Here is a 19,394-nt window from a genome sequence, read left to right as displayed (position 1 = left end):
GGATAATGCAGGAACTGCGCCATAGGGTACAGAACCTGGAGCGCCAACTGGCGGATCAGGAGCATCGTACGCAAACTTCCAACCCTAACTACTCCTAGTCTCCCGAAAACCGAGGAAGAACCTCCCACCGAAGTCGCTCTCGGCACGCTCCCGTTTCAAGATCGGAATCGGAAAGTAGCCGGGAAGATCAGGAACACCCGAGAAGACGACATAACGCAATCATCTACGCCCGAGGTAAGGGGGCGCGCGCCACGAGGCGAGATCGCGAAAGCAGCAAAGAGAGATCTGGGGGAATACGGCGACCCGTGATAATGGGCGCCACCCCATTCCATCGTTCCATCCTCGAGGTCCGGTTGCCAAAGCACTTTGACAAACCCACGGACATGAAGTATGATGGAACCCAAGACCCGCAGGAGCACCTCACGGCCTTTGAGGCCAGGATGAACCTGGAGGGAGTAGGAGACGAAGTAAGGTGCCGCGCCTTCCCGGTCACCCTGGCAGGGCCCACGATACGGTGGTTCAATACCCTTGACCTCTGAAGGATCGAACCGGGGGGAACAAGAGCCTCTACTGTGATTACTGACAAACCCCAATTTGAGGATTTGTCTTGTATTGAATTTAGAATATTTTGATAACCTTTTGTCACATTTAGCCTAGGAATTAGCATGGTTTTGTTATCTATCCCATATTTTGCTAAGTGTAAAAAGCTTTTTAGACCTTATTTTGATGAATTCTAGTTTCTCTTTGATTCCAAGATGCCTTGATGTCTTGCTAGTAATCTCAGGTTGAAATAGGCTGGGCATGGATCAAAGGAAGCAAGGAGGAAAGCATGCAAGTGGAGAGAAGCACAAAAAGCCAAAGAGTTGATCTCGGCCAAGCACGCGTACGCGCACAAGGCGCCCGCGCGCGCATCGCAGAATTGGCCAGGGACGCGCACGCGTATCGGCCAAGCACGCGTACGCGCACAAGGCGCCCGCGCGCAATCGCAGAATTGGCCAGGGACGCGCACGCGTACCGTGCGCGCACGCGTCGTTGCCCGCACGTGATTCTTTATTACAACACGTGCCTGGCGATTGAGAGGTTTCAGCAACCAACTTTGGCGCCAAAATGCATATAAGGGCCAAGGATGAAGGGGATTGACATAACATTCACACATTCACATCCATAGACTAGTTTTAGATCATTAGGTAGATATTTTTAGTTAGTTACATTTGTAGAGAGAGAAACCCCAACTTCTCTCTAGGATTCATCTTCATTTTCTCAATTCTCAACCATCCCTTGGTGAGATCTATTGCCACTCTCAATTTACTTTGTCCATGTGTAGATCATCTTCTCTAATCTCAATTAGTGTTGTAATTGTTCAATTCTTGTAGATCTTAGAATTAGCTTTGTTGTTTTGGATTCTATTGATTCAATAAAGATCTCATTTTCATTGTTGTTCATTGTTGATTGTTGTTTTCTCTTGTGTTGAATTGCTTAATTCTAAATCTCTTCTCAATTTTACTATGTCTTTCATTCTTGCTCTCCACATGTTTGAGAAAATGCCAACTTTAGATATGGAGTAGAATTCTCTCACTTGGCCTAGTGGTTGAGTCATTGGAGACACTTGAATAATGGATGTCAATTGTGATTAAGAATTGAGGATTGCTAATTGACTTAGAGTGCACTAAAGCTAGACTTACCTAGGGTAAGACTAGGACTTGTGACTTGAGTTAATTACTTTTACTTGACTTTCCTCTATAATTAGGGTTAACTAAGTGAAGCAATACTCCTTCGTTATCACAATTGAAGGAAGCTATAGTGATGGGACTTCCAATGTTCAACCTTGGCCAAGGCTTTTAATATTGATTGATTGTTGTTTTCTTTTATTCACACTTTTATGCCACACTCTTCAAACCACAAAAAGACCACTTAACATACATGCATCCTTGTAGCATTCCTAGGGAAAGAACGACCCGGGACTAATACTCGATTATAGATTGTAGATTTGTTTGATAAATGGATTTTGCGTCGGTTTAGACTATACTACGATTGACTACTAATGATTTCTATACCGGCAAAAATCTATTGTCAAATGGCGCCATTGCCGGGAATGCGCATGAGTGCCATGTTTTTGGTTAATGTAAATATGTCAATATTGTGAATATGTTTGTCTTTTGTTTGTTTGTTAGTTTTTGTTAGTTTTAGATCTCTATTAGTTTTGTTCTTCTTTGCCACTATGAATTCTCGTCCTTGTGGTTTTGGATATGACTATGACTATTTTGTAGGTGATGAAAACTTGAATGATGGCTCACATTATGAGGGAGATGAATTCTTAGGAAGGGAGCCATATCCATATGAGCAATCATCATGGCTACCTTCCCCTTCAAGCTACTATGATGGTAATCCTCCCTATAATGCATATCATTCCTATGGATATGATGACTCTTATCATGGTTATACTTCTCAACCACCACCATTCTACGCACCATACTCTCAACCCACATCTTATTTCCACCAATTGCCTACATATGATCCAAATCTATATTCCCCCTATGCATACCCTTGTGACGATTATGAACGAGCAACCCTTGAATCACCACCACTCCAACATTTTTACCCTCCAACCCAAGTCCCCATGGATGATGCACTTGGTATCATTCTTCAAGAGCAAGAAGAGATCCAAACCGCCTTCACTAGTTTCACCTCTACCCTCCAAGAATTTACATCCCATATAATTTTCACCCTCTACCAATAACCAAAATGACTTCCCACCTCAAAGCTTCGATGATCTTCTTTCCAACCATATTATGACTTATCAAACCTCTCCTCCCCGCCACAAACCTCCATGGCCATATCAATGTCCATTAATCCAAGAGCAATATGATCCTACTTATGTTAGTAAAGCGGAACAAGAAACTAAGGGATCATTTCAAGGAAGAATGGATCAACTTCAGCAACCATCCGTCCAAAGATAGTTCTTGGGATTCATATCACAAGCGAAATGAGTTCACGGATGATTGTGAGAAAGCAACCGAAGAGGGAGGTATGAGAGAGACTTTAGAGTCTCAAGTGAGCACAAAGAAATGGATGTGTGTTACAACAAGCGGAGGAAATGAAGGTTGTTGAAGATAAAGAAGTGGAGAAGACCTAGAGGAGGTTTGAACAAGAAGAAAGCTCGATCACGAAACAACTCTACATCAAGTGACAATGGTGATCTTGTTGAAGCTTCCCCTTCGAATGTGAAGCCAATGTTGAGGAGGGTGCGCAACCTCCAACACATGACTGATCAATAATAAAGGTTTGAAGGAAGTTAGCAACAACAAGAATTTAAAGAAAGTATCAAAAGATGGAAATCATCATGGAGGAGCCAAAGGAAGTGGAACCTACAATGTCAAGACCATGGATATCTTCATTGCTAAGTCGCCGTCCCAATCACAAATTGAGTGGGTAATCATCTCATCCTTTAATTTTCTTGGCCCATATCAATATGCATTGCTAGAAACGGACGGTCAACTTAGAGCTCTTTGTGGGCTAGAGAATAAGAACGGATTAGATGTTGGTGGACAATGTGAATCAAGGTGCATAAAGGATGGAATATCAAACTTTGAATCTCAAAGGTGGAGTGAAGCCAAATTTAATGGGATTAGGATGATGAGTATGAGTTACAAGGAGAATTCAATAAGTTTGTTACCCTATTGGAAGCATGAAGATCAAGAAGAAAGGGGTTGACAAATAAAGTATGGGACCCCGGAACATACATAGATCACTATCAACTTAGGGGTCTTGTTACTTGCTTAGGCCCCCTTGAAGGCCTTGTACGTTTAAATTGGATCCGGAGGCTATTGGAAGAGCAAACATTGGTGGGGATTCGAAGAAGAGTTTAAGCACAAGCCACCCTAGCAAGGACTCCACCAAATGTCCAACTTAAGGACTTTAACTAAAAGTGCTAGGTGGGAGACACCCCACCATGGTAAACTCTTTCCACTCTCTTCTAACCTTGTTTAATAAGTGATTTGAGTTACCATTGTAGGTAGTTTTTCACTTCATAATTAGCTTGTTTGTGTACATTAGTTGCTAGCATATTAACATGTATGTTGTGCTTAGTAGAAATAGAATAAATCTCAAAACCAACTTGCATTTTAGAAAGTGTGTGATTTTGACTAAAATAAGGAGTTGTAGCCTTGTAGGCACCATGGGGAGCCTTTGGGCAATTAGAGTTTTTAGGCAATTCAAAAAAAAAAAAAAAAAAAAAAAGAAGGATGGACGCGAGCGCGCACAACATGCGTGCGCGCCGTCGTCAAGCATATGGACATTCGCGCAGACGCGCACCTGCCGCGTCCGCGCCGTTTACTGCTGCATCGATTGAGCCAATCCACAGAGAGTTGAGCCAGTTTTGGGCCAACCTTCAGCCCCTGGCCCAACCTGCTTCGCGCGGACGCGTATATACCGCGTGCGCGCCGATCTGATTGCGCGACTTCCAGGCCATTGTCCAGAGAGTTAGGCCTGCGTTGGGCCAACTCTAAGCTCCTAGCCCAACTCCATGCACGCGTGCGCGCACTATACGCGCACGCGTCCCTTCCCATTTTGCTCACATACGCTCAGGCGCGCTATACGCGCACGCGTAGACCTCAAGTTTTCTCAATCGACGCGGACGCGCAAGGTGCGCGCACGCGCCGATTCAAAAAAATGGGAATCCTAAGACGCGAAGAGCGTTGCGCCGCAGCGCCCTCCCTTCTTTCCCCCTCCATAATCGCCGCTGCTCAGCCGGTACCACCGCCACAGCCAGAGCCTACCGGTGTACCTATCCCGGATCCTCAGGATTAGCATCGAGGACGATGCTTGATCTTAAGTGTGGGGAGGTAGCCGGTGGCATAATTAGATACCGGTGAACATTTTAATCACTTTTCTAGCTATCTCACTTTGCACACTTTTTGTGTATATTTGATGTATTTTGAATGTATTTTAGATACTTTTATTGCTTAGTCAAACATTGAGATTTTCCAAGAAGCTTAAATAGAGGGCATTACCCAATTGATTGAAGGAAATTTTTGGTGAAACTTGCTTGAATTTCATACCTTGTGAAGCATGTATTGAACTGAGAACACAAGCTTGTGAGACTTGAGCCTATTGATGTGGTTACATTTTATAGCCACTTATCTTCCATTCTTGTGTGAATTTATTCTCTTTCTATGATTGTGATCCTTGATTTGCTTGATTCTATATATCCAATTATTTCTTGCATTTATGCATTTATATGATTGAGGCCATTACTTCATTAGCCACTTACCCAAATGGCCAACCTTTTACTCTCCATTGTTAGCCAATTTTGAGCCTATGCTTAACCAACTTATTCTCAATTTAGCACATTACAAGCCCAAGGCGGAAAACCAATAAAAGTCCTTGTTTGGATCTTTGATAGCCTAGGCTAGTGAGAGTGTTTATCATTCAAAGTTGGTGAGGCTTGGGAACATTGGATGGGATAAAAGGGGGTAGTACACTTCATGTTTAGGAATTGGGTACATATTCATGTATTGATTAAATGAATAGACCTTATGCATTGATGCTCTTGTATATAGTTTGACAAAAGAAAAAGAAATGAAAAGAAAAAAAAAAGGAAAAGAGAAATAAAAGTAAAAATGAGAAAAACAAAAGAAAAGAAAAAAAAATTGTATATGAAAAAAAAAAAAGAAGAAAAAAAAATAATAAAAAGGGGACAAATTACCCCAAAGTGAAGTCAATAAAAAAGGGAATCAATGCATAAGTGTTATGAATCAAGTAAGAATGCATGAGTATGTAAGAAGAAAAGTGAAGAATGGGTAGTTAGGATAGCTTGCATTTGTATAGGTCATTATATAGGTTAGGTGGGAAAGTCTATGCTAATCAAAGATTCAAACCCTAGTCCACTTAACCATAAATGACCCTACCTTGACCCTAACCCCATTACAACCTAAATGAAAGACCTCATGATGAATGTATGCATGCACTGAATAAATGTTGATTGTTAGAAGGAAATCAAATTTTGGAAAGCTTGATTAGAAGAGAATTGAGTGAATTGACCCTTAAACATTTGAGTGAATAGAGCGAATACACATATCCGGTGAGGGTTCAAAAGTTCAATCACATGTATTCACCCATATTATCTATATTCTTGCAAGTTGGACTCTTTTTGATGATTCAATACAATTGTGGTTTGGACTTAGTTCCTATATGCCTAGCTCTTGTGCTTACGCATGTCTTTTGAGAATTGATTTGTTTGAACCAAGTATTTCCAATTGCTTTAGATAGTTGCATGTAGATTGGACTCATATAGTTTAGTTGCATTCAATGTCATGACCCTTAGTTCCTTCTTATTTTAGCATGAGGACATGCTAAGGTTTAAGTGTGGGGAGGTTGACAAACCCCAATTTGAGGATTTGTCTTGTATTGAATTTAGAATATTTTGATAACCTTTTGTCACATTTAGCCTAGGAATTAGCATGGTTTTGTTATCTATCCCATATTTGTGCTTAAGTGTAAAAACATGCTTTTTAGACCTTATTTTGATGAATTCTAGTTTCTCTTTGATTCCATAAGATGCCTTGATGTCTTGCTAGTGATCTCAGGTTGAAATAGGCTGGGCATGGATCAAAGGAAGCAAGGAGGAAAGCATGCAAGTGGAGAGAAGCACAAAAAGCCAAAGAGTTGATCTCGGCCAAGCACGCGTACGCGCACAAGGCGCCCGCGCGCACATCGCAGAATTGGCCAGGGACGCGCACGCGTACCGTGCGCGCACGCGTCGTAGCCCGCACGTGATTCTTTTATTACAACACGTGCCTGGCGATTTTGAGAGGTTTCAGCAACCAACTTTGGCGCCAAAATGCATATAAGGGCCAAGGATTGAAGGGGATTGACATAACATTCACACATTCACATCCATAGACTAGTTTTAGATCATTAGGTAGATATTTTTAGTTAGTTACATTTGTAGAGAGAGAAACCCCAACTTCTCTCTAGGATTCATCTTCATTTTCTCAATTCTCAACCATCCCTTGGTGAGATCTATTGCCACTCTCAATTTACTTTGTCCATGTTGTAGATCATCTTCTCTAATCTCAATTAGTGTTGTAATTGTTCAATTCTTGTAGATCTTAGAATTAGCTTTGTTGTTTTGGATTCTATTGATTCAATAAAGATCTCATTTTCATTGTTGTTCATTGTTGATTGTTGTTTTCTCTTGTGTTGAATTGCTTTAATTCTAAATCTCTTCTCAATTTTACTATGTCTTTCATTCTTGCTCTCCACATGTTTGAGAAAATGCCAACTTTAGATATGGAGTAGAATTCTCTCACTTGGCCTAGTGGTTGAGTCATTGGAGACACTTGAATAATGGATGTCAATTGTTGATTAAGAATTGAGGATTGCTAATTGACTTAGAGTGCACTAAAGCTAGACTTACCTAGGGTAAGACTAGGACTTGTGACTTGAGTTAATTACTTTTACTTGACTTTCCTCTATAATTAGGGGTTAACTAAGTGAAGCAATACTCCTTCGTTATCACAATTGAAGGAAGCTATAGTGATGGGACTTCCAATGTTCAACCTTGGCCAAGGCTTTTAATATTGATTGATTGTTGTTTTCTTTTATTCACACTTTTATGCCACACTCTTCAAACCACAAAAAGACCACTTAACCAATACATGCATCCTTGTAGCATTCCTAGGGAAGAACGACTCGGGACTAATACTCTCGATTATAGATTGTAGATTTGTTTGATAAATGGATTTTGCGTCGGTTTAGACTATACTACGATTGACTACTTAATGATTTCTATACCGGCAAAAATCTATTTGTCAATTACCATAAGGGCTACGGATACAAGACACAGGACTGCTTCGACCTGAAGGACGCACTGGAACAAGCAATCAGGGATGGAAAACTAGCCGAATTCTCCCACCTTATCAAGGAGTCGAGGAGACGAAATCGCGACCACGATGGGGAACACAAGACCCGGACAGTGAAGCAACGACAGGAGCCTGAAGAGAGAACTTTTGCGTGGTCTAGAATTCAAAATAAATTCCCGTTGCAAGTATAGCTTCTAAACCAACAAAAGTCTTTTCTTACAAACGTTTTGGTTGTCACAAGTAACAAACCCCTAAATAAATTAATAACCGAAGTATTCAAACCTCGGGTCATCTTCTCAAGGAATTGCAGGGAGGTGTTCTTATTATTAGTTATGAGTCTTGTAAATTGGGGGTTTTGAAAGTAAGAAAGAAGTTTGTTAAATGATAAAAAAATTAAAATAGTAATAATAAAATAAACTTTTGGCAAGGTATTAGAACTGGAAGTCCTATCCTTATCAATTGTGATGAGAATTGGATTTTAATCCCACTTAGTTAACCTTTACTAAAGCAAAGGAAAGTCAAGTGGAATAATTAGTTTGATCCTCAAGTCCTAGTCAATCCCTGTGGGAAGACTAGCTTTAGAGCGATCTACCAATTTCAACCACTACTTTATTTGATAACTCAAGCGTCACCAATTACTTAACCAGAGCCAAAAGGGAAAATTCTAAATTAAATTGAAGGCATCATAAATGGAATAAAGCAAGCATAAATCTGAAATACCTTAATTGCATTAGTAAAAGCAGTCAAATCTAACATGGAAAAGTTCATAAGCCAATTGGACAACATAAATCAAATACAAATAAAAGCATTAGAGTATCTAAAAGTAGAATAGAAATATAAAATAAAAGGAATATTGAACATGTGATGAAGAAGAAATAAATCCTAATTTCTAAAAATCCTAATCCTAAATCCTAAGAGAGAGGAGAGAGCCTCTCTCTCTAAAAACTACATCTAAATTATGAAAGGTGAATTATGAGTCTAATCTGAATTGTCATCTCCCTATGAATGCATTCCCCTACTTTATAACTTCTAATCTGTGCCTCTTGGATTTGGATCTGGGCCAAAAGGGCCCAAAAATCGCTGGAAATGAGATTTGCAAATTCTGCAGATCGCGCACATCACGCGTCCGCGTGGGTCACGCGATCGCATCATCTAGAGTGTTGCTCTTCCACGCGGTCGCGTCGGTCATGCGCCCGCATCAGTTGTATTTCGCAAGTCACGCGTTTGTCTCATCCATGCGCTTGCGTCGATTCTCTTTTGTGCGAACCACGCGTTCGCGTCGTCCATGCGGACGCATCACTGCCAGTTGCTCCAAAACTCCAATTTGTGCTTTCCTTCAAGTTTTGTATGTTTCCTTTTCATCCTTTAATTCATTCCTGCCCTATAAAACCTGAAAGTACTCAACACACAAATCACGGCATCGAATGGTAATAAAGGGTAGTTAAAATAATTACTTTTAAAGCATAGAAAACATGTATTTCATATATATATATATATCACATAATAGGAAAGGGAAAGCAAAACTTATGCAATTTCTATGAATAAGTATGTGAAGGGTTGAATAAATCACTTAAATTGAGCACAATATATATCATAAAATATGGGTTTATCAGATCCAGAGGACAACGACCACGGCCACACCGTGGTGAATGTAGTAACCACAAGAAACACAGCTCCAAAGTCGAGATCGGCACACAAGAAAGACACCAAAGTCCTGGCGGTCTCCTCCAAATCTGCGCGAAGCTCCAAAAGGCTTCCATCCATCTCTTTAGGTCTTGAAGACCAATGGTTCGACGAGATCCTGGAAAGCCCCCCATGGCCATCACGGCCAGGGTTAGAACTGGCCTCGTCTAACAGATCCTTGGGGATACGGGGGCAGACTCGAATATTATGTTCCGCAACGTGTTCGATGCATTGGGATTACGTGATGCCGACCTAACAATTCACCAGCACGATGTCGTAGGGCTAGGCGACCACTTTATCAACCCGGATGGGATAATCTTCCTGCCGGTCTCCGTAGGATAAGGACAGGGGCGAAGATCGATGATGGTTGAGTTCGTAGTTCTACGGGACTCCACAGCCTACAACATCATCCTAGGGAGGAAAACCATTAACGATGTTGGGGCAATGATCAGTACGAAGCTTCTAGTAATGAAGTTCATCGCTGTTGACGGATCTGTAGGATCCATAAAAGGAGATTTGGAAATGGCAGTCGCTTGCGACAACGCCAGCCTCTCCCTGAGAAAAAAATCTAAAGAAGCATCAAGGGTGTTCCTCGCCAACCTGGACGCTAGAGTCGGCGACAAGCCCAGACCCGAACTAGAGGGGGACCTGGAAAAGTTTAGGGTCGGGGACACGGAGGAAAAGTTCATGTTCGTAAACAGAAACCTCCCACATGAATTGAAAGAGCTTTTGGTAGAAATGATCAGGGCCAATGGCGATTTGTTTGCCTGGACGCCAGCCGATATGCCAGGTATAGACCCCCAACTCATGTCACACCACTTGGCCATCAAGCTGGAAGCCCGACCAGTGGCTCAAAGGAGAAGGAAGATGTCGCAGGAAAGAGCAGAGGAGGTGGCTAGGCAAATGGCCAGCCTCCTAGAAGCAGGTTTTATCCGAGAACTAGACTACTTGACCTGGCTGTCAAATGTAGTTCTGGTAAAAATGCACAATGGGAGATGGAGGATGTGTGTGGACTATTCCAATCTCAACAAAGCATGTCCCAAGGACTGCTACCCCCTTCCCAACATTGATGCACTTGTTGATGCGGCGGCGAGGTACCGGTATCTGAGCTTTTTGGATGCTTATTCCGACTACAATCAGATACCGATGCACCGGCCTGACGAGGATAAAACAGCGTTCATAATACCAGGAGGAATCTATTACTACAAGGTGATTGCCATTTGGCCTGAAAAATGCGGGGGCCACGTACCAGAGGCTGATGAACAAGATATTCAGCGATCTCATAGGCAAGACGGTGGAAGTCTATGTAGATGACATCCTGGCAAAGACCACCCGGCCTGATGACCTCCTACGTGACCTGGGGGATGTGTTCACGTCCCTCCGACAACAGGGCATGAGGCTCAACCCGCTCAAGTGCGCCTTTGCCATGGAGGCAGGAAAGTTCCTAAGATTTATGATAACCCAAAGGGGGGTGGAAGCCAACCCCAAAAAGTGCCAAGTTATACTCCAAATGAAGAGCCTGGCCTGTGTCAAAGACGTCCAGAGGCTGGCAGGAAGGCTCACCGCGTTGTCTTGCTTTCTCGGAGCATCGGCAGCGAAAGCCCTGCCCTTCTTCAATCTGATGAGAAAGGGGATAGCATTTGAATGGACTCCTGCGTGCAAGGAGGCGTTCAATCACTTCAAAGAGATCCTGGCAGCACCCCCGGTACTCGGGAAGCCCAAGGTCGGAGAACTACTCTACATGTACCTGGCCATAACAGAGGAAGCGCTTGTAGTGGTTTTGGTGCGGGAAGAAGGGAATGCTCAGCAACCAATTTACTTTGAGAGTAGAGCGCTGCAAGGAGCAAAACCGAGGTATAGCAAATTAGAGAAGCTGGCACTGGCACTCTTGACCTCTTCCCGTAGACTAAGGCAATACTTCCAAGGCCACCAGATCGTCGTGAGAACAGACCAGGAAATCTTTCAAGTGCTCCAAAAACCCGATTTAGCGAGAAGAATGATGACTTGGGCCATCGAGCTCTCCCAGTACGATTTACGATACGAACCCCAACACACGATTAAGGCACAAGCAATGGCAGAGTTCCTGGTGGAAGTAGCAGGGGACCCAACCGAAGAAGCGGACATACGGTGGAGGCTCCATGTAGACGGGGCCTCCAACCAAACATCGGGGGGGTGGGATCATCTTAGAAAGCCCAGCTGGGGTCATATACGAATAATTGACCAAGTTCGAGTTCCCTGTGTCGAACAACCAAGCAGAATACAAGGCCCTCTTGGGAGGCCTAACCCTAGCTCAGGAAGTCGGGACGACGAGGCTGGAGGTGTGTAGCGACTCACAGGTCGTTACCTCACAAGTAAATGGAAGCTAACAAGCCAGAGACTTGCTATTGCAAAAGTACTTGGAGAAGGTTAGAGAGTTGAGCAAGCAGTTCGAGGAAGTCACGATCCAACATGTTCCAAAGGAAAGGAATACACGGGCAGACCTCCTATCTAAGCTAGCAAGTACGAAATCGGGAGTCGAAAACCGATCTCTCATCCAAGGCATGGTAAAGGAACCAGCATTTGCCCTCCACTTGACAAAGTTAGGCCCCTCTTGGTTGGACCCCATCATTGATTTCCTGGAAAACGGCAGCCTCCCTAACGATGAGAAGGCAGCTAAAGCGTTGAGAAGGGACGCAACCAAATATGCGACCATACAGGGACAACTGTTTAAAAAGGGACTCAGCCAGCCCCTATTGAAGTGCCTGCATCCCGACCAGACGGACTATGTACTTAGAGAAGTCCACGAGGGGTGCTGCGGCCACCATATCGAGGGCAAAGCCCTAGCGAGAAAGCTCATCCGAGCTGGATACTACTGGCCATCGATGATGGAAGATTCCAAAGAATTCGTGATGAATGCGTCAAGTGTCAAGAGAATTCTAACTTCCACAGAGCACCGGCTTCCGAACTAAGTCTACTGACGTCCTCCCGACCTTTCGCACAATGGGGAGTCGACCTCTTGGGACCTTTCCCGGTTGATCCGAGATAAGTCAAATATCTCATAGTTGCCATCGACTACTACACCAAATGGATAGAGGTCGAACCACTGGCCAGCATATCCTCATCCAATTGTAGAAAGTTCATGTGGAGGCAGGTGATAACTCAATTCGGCATCCCGGAAGTCGTCATCTCAGACAACGGGACGCAATTCACTAACAAGAAGTTCATAGAATTCCTCACCGGCCTGTGTATAAAATAGAAATTCTTTTTGGTAGAGCACCCCCAGACGAATGGGCAAGTCAAGTCCGCAAATAAGGTCATCTTGCTGGGCCTCAATAAGCGGCTGGATAACAAAAAAGGTGCATAGGCCGACGAACTCGCTTCGGCCCTTCGGTCTTACCGTACAACCGAGCAGTCCTCCACAGGAGAAACCCCCTTCCGCTTGACGTATGGGGGTGGACGCGATAATACCCGTGGAGATCGGCGAGCCGAGCCCACGGTTACTTCTGAAGGGGATAGAAGAAGCAGTAGAGAAGGACCTGGTGGATGAGGCCAGGGAGATGGCCCATTTGATAGAAGTAGCACTGAAGCAAAGAATGGCCCTACGCTACAACGCCAAAGTGCTCAGGAGGGAATTTAGAAAAAATGACCTCGTCTTGCAATGCAACGACATAGGGCTACCGACCCAAGGGAAGAAAAACTGGCGGCAAACTGGGAAAGCCCCTACAGGTCAAAGAAGTGCTCGGCAAAGGCGCCTACAAATTGGAGAAGCTCAGCGGCAAAGAAATCCTGAGAACATGGAATGCAGGTAACTTGAGAAGATTTTATTCCTAGCTCAAGCACGCCGGCTAGGCGGTTTGACAAGCTCAGTGATTTACTATTGCTAAACGCTTACCATGGCTATAGATCTATTTAACTGTCGATTAATGTTTGCTTAACAAATTTCTCCATTTACTCTTCCCCAATTATGCATCTCACGACAACATGTCCCTCATAACGAATGGTAAATGGGACAACAATACGGTGCTCCGGGACTGATCACCCCGGGAGCCAACCAAATTAAAGCCACAACAAACGGCCGCGACAATAGAAAAGCCATGACGTGGCTTCGCCAAAGATACCAACATAACGGTAAACAAACATGAGCGACAAGCATACACCGACAAAATGGTAACAAAACAAAACGAAAACGCTACCAGATAAGCGAATAAAGACGATAATCACAAGCCGACCAAGCAACTAATAAAGTATAACAAAATTAGTTTCACAAGTTCTAGAACAGAACCACAAATCCATACAAAAGTATAAGGTACAAGAGTTCATTTTTTGGGCATGTCGACAATCTTGCCATCCTTGATCGTTTTGAAAACCCCAATTGCCGACGTATCAAATTTGGGGGCCACGATCTTCACCTGAGCCTTGAGAGCCTCCTCGGTCATGAAGATCGCGCTCTTTCCCTGCTCTCTGACCTCCTTATGCTTCTTCTTCAGCCCCTCAACCTCAGCTTGAGCGGCCTTGGCCAACAAGACGGCAACGTCACGTTCCTTCTCCAAAGCGACCACCCGATCTTGCGCGGCATTGAGCTGGCTTTCTAGAGTCATCTCTCGCTCGGTCAAACGGGATACGGTAGCATCAGCAGTCTTCAATTTTTCCTGAGCAGACGCGGCCTTTTCCTCGGCAGTCTTAAGCTTCTCCTTTACCTCGGACAGCTGCCCCCGAAGCATTTCAACTTGAGTTTTGAATTGGTTGTTGGCTGTAACAGCAGATTCGAGCTTCCTGCGTAGCGACTGCATACCTGACAACTCAAATTCTGCCTTCCGAGCTATGGCCGCACCACGAAGGAGGGTACGATACATCCACCGTGCCTGCCCCGCAAGGTCGGTACCATGAAAGTGTTCCTCCGTGCCGGAAAGCAACTGGGAGTCTATGAACATCCCGGCATCGAAGTTCCTTTCCATCACGGTGAGGGCCCCTTCGGGGCTGGAGAGTGACCTCTGCCTCTTGGGGGTGGGGATAACCCTCAGGTCGTCTTCCTCGACCTGTTGAGCAGAGGACGAGTGCCCAGTACCGGCCGCCTCCCTATGAACTGGAGAAACGTGCGCCCCGTCAGAAGGCTTATCTGACATGTCGACATCACAGGATGAGGGCGCCGTCTGATCCTCCTTGTTCCCGGGAGGGGCTTCCAGCCGCTGGTCAGCCTTCTTCCCATCACTCTCCTCCAAAAAAGTTTTGTACAAGCTCTCAAGGCTTGTCACCTCGGCAGACATTCCCACTGCAACAAATAAATAAACAAGTTAGTTGTTTAACCGGCGTGACCAACCAAAGCAACGACAATACAAGAAACACAAGACAAAGCTACTCACAAATATAATTTCAGGCGACCTCCCGGTGACCCATAAGAAGGTGGGGGTTCATGTGGTTTCTCCCAAAAATAGCCCACAGCACGTAGGCTATTTTTTTATCCACGGCATACATCCCCTTGTAGGTCACCTTAATAAAAGCATTAGACCCCGCCCCGAAACTCCAATACGTCGGGATGAGGCGTTCCCCTCCAACGACAACCAGAAGGGGTGGCGACCTTTGACTGGACGCACCTTAAAATACTTATCCTTGAACCCGTGATAAGAGTCCTCGAAAAAGCCAAAGATCCTCCGACTTTGGGCAGATCGGAAGGACATGAACCCTTTCCTCGCCTTCCCCTCCTTGGAAGGATTTGTGAGGTTAAAAGAGTAAAGGAAAACGTCGACGGACACGACAGCTCCAGGTATTCACAAACCATCTCGAAAGAGCGGATCGAAGCCCAACTGTTTGGATGCAGCTGCGACAGCGCCACAGAGATCCGACTGAGGAGCGCCATTTGAAAACCGGAGAGGGGGATGCGGACCCCCACTTGGGTGAACATGGCTGATAAACCACTATTTTATGGTTTATCTTGTGCTTAATTGAGTGGATTTTATCAACTCTTTACCCACTTATTCATACTATTTGCATGTTTTACAATTCCTTCCCAGAATTTGTTCTATGATTGAAAACATGCTTCTTTGGCTTTTATTTTCTTTTATTTAATCCTCTCTTATTACCATTAGATGCCTTGATATGTGTGTTAAGTGATTTCAGGGATTACAAGGCATGAATGGCTCAGAGGATGGAAAGGAAGCATGCAAAAGTGGAAGGAATACAAGAAGTTGAAAAAATTGCTAAGTTGTCCAACCTGACCTCTTCGCACTCAAACAACCATAACTTGAGCTACAAAAGTCCAAATGAGATGGTTCGAGTTGCGTTGGAAAGCTAACATCCGGGACTTCGCAACAATATATAATTTGCCATAGCTGCCCCGACGCCAGGCGACGCGAACGCGTGGATTACGCGGCCACGTGACCTGGCAGGAACACAACCCACGCTAACACGTGGACGACGCCTCCGCGTCACTCTTCCGTGACCTATACAGACCAGAAAGCACTGGGAGTGATTTCTGGGCTGTTTTTGACCCAGTTTTTAGCCCAGAACACACAGATTAGAGGCTATAAAGTGGGGGAATGCATCCATTCATAAGTATGCTTTGGTAATTCACTTTTTATTATTTTAGATGTAGTTTTTAGAGAGAGAGATTCTCTCCTCTCTCTTAGGATTAGGATTAGGATTCCTCTTAAAAGATTTAGGATTTATTATTATTCCAACTTACAATTTTCTTCTGAATTCCAGGTTTAATATTCCCTTTACTTATTTTCCCAATTTAATTTATGAACTCTTTTATGTTGAATTTGAATTTATGTTTAAACGTAGTTTGATTGCTTTATTTACATGAATGCTTTTAATTTAATTTAGATATTTTCCCTTTTGGCTTTGGTTGATTAATTGGTGACTCTTGAGTTATCAAACTCATTGTTGATTGAAAATTGGAATTCTTCAAGAATTGATTCGAGATCCAATAACTCTAACTTTTCCCAAGGAAAGACTGGGACTTGAGGATTCGAATTAATTCATCCACTTAACTTACCTTCATAGTTAGAGGTTAACAAAGTGGAAGAAAAATCCAATTCTCATCACAATTGATAAGGATAACTAGGATAGGACTTCTAGTTCTTATACCTTGCCAAGAGATTTTATTATTGTTAATTTATTTTACTCATCATTTAAATATATCTGTGCCCATTGCCCAAAATTCAAAACCCCGATTTACAATCTTCATAACCAATAATAAGAACATACCTCCCTGCAATTCCTTGAGAAGACGACCCGAGGTTTAAATACTCGGTTATCAATTTTAAAGGGGTTTGTTACTTGTGACAACCAAAACTTTTGTACGAAGGGATTTCTGTTAGTTTAGAAGCTATATCTACAACGCGAATATTTTTATAAATTCTTTACTAGCAAAAATCCTGACGTCAAAATGGCGCCGTTGCTGGGGAATTGCAAACGTGTGCCTTATTATTGGTTATTGTAAATATTTTTCAAAAAAATATATATTTTTCTTTTACTTGTTTATTTGTTTCTCCTTTTTCCCCCTTATTTCTGATAACTACTATGAATTCTCACCCCTCTCGCTTTGAGTTTGGTTCTAACTTTGTTGAAGGAAACAAAAACCACAGCAGGAATATGCATCAAGGTCAGACCAATCAAGGATGGATGGAGCCAAGAGGATCTAATCAACCCTTTAGGCAACAACACCCTCCAAGATATCATGGACAACAACCATTCTACAATGCATACCCAGCTGAAAGATATGGTGGACAACCTTGTAACTACCAACAAGCCCCACCATATGCTCAGAGACCATCCTCACAACATAACTTTGAACCACCACACTCACAAGCCCCTTTCCACCATTCACCTCCATATGACCCCAATCCTTATTCACCACACCAACCACCATATGAACCATACCCAGAACCACCACCTCAATATTCACCATCTCCATATCCTTATCAAAATGAACCACCTTCCTACCATGAACCCTTTCTCCCAACAAATGAACCCTCCTATCCACCCCAAACCTCCATGGAGAAAGCATTTACCGAACTAAACTCTACTATACAAGCTCTCGCCTCCCGAATTGGACCATCAAATACCTTCAACAATCAACCTTCAAGCTCTAGTGCACTTCGTTTTCAACCACATAATGATCCACCCATCCCATCACCACAATCCATGGAAGAGCATCCACATCCATCAATCCAAGAGCAAGATGATCCCAATTATGCTATTGATATGGAACAAGAGAGAGAGGATCGTCTTCGCGAATCCATACATCATAAGGAGCTAGAGGAGGCACTAAAGGTGAAAGTAGAAGAGACCCTTGAAGGTGAAGGAGTAATTGAAGGGAGTTGCCATGGAAAGGTAATCATCAAGGAGGAGCAGGAGTCAAGGGATCATTTCAAGGAAATAGTGGATCGATTTCAGGCAACCCTTCATCAATTGAATCAAGCAATAAATCAATTGGCTTCCCGACGTTCGGACACTCAAGGAACCCCCATGGCTTCGTGTGGACAATCTAACGAAGAACGTAACATGAAGGAGATACTAGAAACTTCAGTGAACAGTACAGAGCATGACTTTGTACTGGAACAAGTGGAGGAAGCCGGAATTATTGAAGAAGAAGAAGTGGTTGAAGACTTAGGAGATGCTAAATCTCCATGGGAAGGTCAAGACATAAAGCCTCCTTCCAAGACGGTTGCATTTGATGTTGAGGAGGGTGTACAACCTCCAAAGCATATCATAGTTGAAGACTTGGAAGAGGTTGATCAAGAGATGGAGATTAAAGAAGAAGAAGCACAACCTCCCATGCCCTTGATGAGCAATGAAGAAAAGATTGAATCGGAAGAAAGCTACCAAGAGGAAGAGGTTGGTATTAAAGAAGTTTGCAAAGAGGTGGACGTTGTCGAAGAGCACAAGGGAGTGGAGCTTAGAATCACCTTGCCAAAGTTGTTGGAGACCCCTCCCCCTAAGTTGCCATCATCCTTCGCAACATTCAAGTGGGTAAAATTCATATCCCTTAGCTTTCTAATTCCACTTGAATATGGGCTACTGGAGACGGATGGTCAACTTAGAGCTCTTTGTGGCATTAAGAGTAAGAGGAAGATGGCCAGTGGTAAGAATTGTCAAGCAACGTTCAACATGGTTGTGTGCTCAAAGTTTAAATGCAAGGGTTGGTGTAAAGCTCGACTGAATGGGTCTAGGAAGTTGTTTGGCTGCTTTAGTGAGAATTCAGACTACTTACCACCCGGATGGAACAATATTGCTCAACAAGAAGACGGGTGCAAAAGCAAGGTTTGGGACCCCGGAATTCAATCTAGAAATCAATACTCTTGGGGCCTTGTCACTTGCTTTAACTTGCTTGAAGGCTTTCTGCGGCTTGTTTGGGACCCCGGAGGCTACTGTAACTCCAAAAATTGGTGGAGATTTCTGGATGAGTTCAAGCACAAGCTGCCATAACAGGAAGCTCCTCAAATGTCCAACTTAAGGACTTTAACTAAAACTGCTAGGTGGGAGACAACCCACCATGGTATGATCGTTTCTTTTTCATTTTTATCTAGTTTTATTTGTTTCCGAGTCTTCTTTTATCTTATTATATTGAACCTGGAGTTTTGCATAACATTCATATTAGCATTGCATTCTGCATTTTTCATGCATAAAAAAAATGCCACGCGACGCGACTGCATCAGCAACGCGTCCGCGTCGCAAGGAGAGGGGAGAAAATAAAAACGAACAGAGAGTCACGCTGGAGCGTGGCTGGAGGCGTGCCAGTGGCACACATCGTCCCACGCGACCGCGTGACCCACGCGGCCGTGTCCCTTGGATTTCGACGTAAAAGGGTGCACAACCAATTATTGTGCTAGAGTGGTGCTGGATTGAAGCTGAACGCACAATTCTACC

At 43.6% G+C, this 19,394-nt stretch overlaps 1 protein-coding gene across 1 annotated transcript; it reads left to right on the top strand.

Moving 5' to 3' along the window:
- The first annotated feature begins 12,085 nt into the window (after nucleotides 1–12,085).
- Nucleotides 12,086–12,493, top strand: LOC130934282 (uncharacterized). Its single transcript, XM_057863869.1, has one exon. The coding sequence runs from the start codon at nucleotides 12,086–12,088 to the stop codon at nucleotides 12,491–12,493; it is 408 nt and encodes a 135-aa protein (XP_057719852.1).
- The last annotated feature ends 6,901 nt before the right edge of the window (nucleotides 12,494–19,394 follow it).

This window comes from Arachis stenosperma, chromosome 6 (assembly GCF_014773155.1).
Source record: "Arachis stenosperma cultivar V10309 chromosome 6, arast.V10309.gnm1.PFL2, whole genome shotgun sequence".
NCBI lineage: Eukaryota > Viridiplantae > Streptophyta > Magnoliopsida > Fabales > Fabaceae > Arachis > Arachis stenosperma.
Note: the sequence above shows the minus strand (reverse complement) of the source record. Positions and strands in the feature narration are given on the sequence as shown.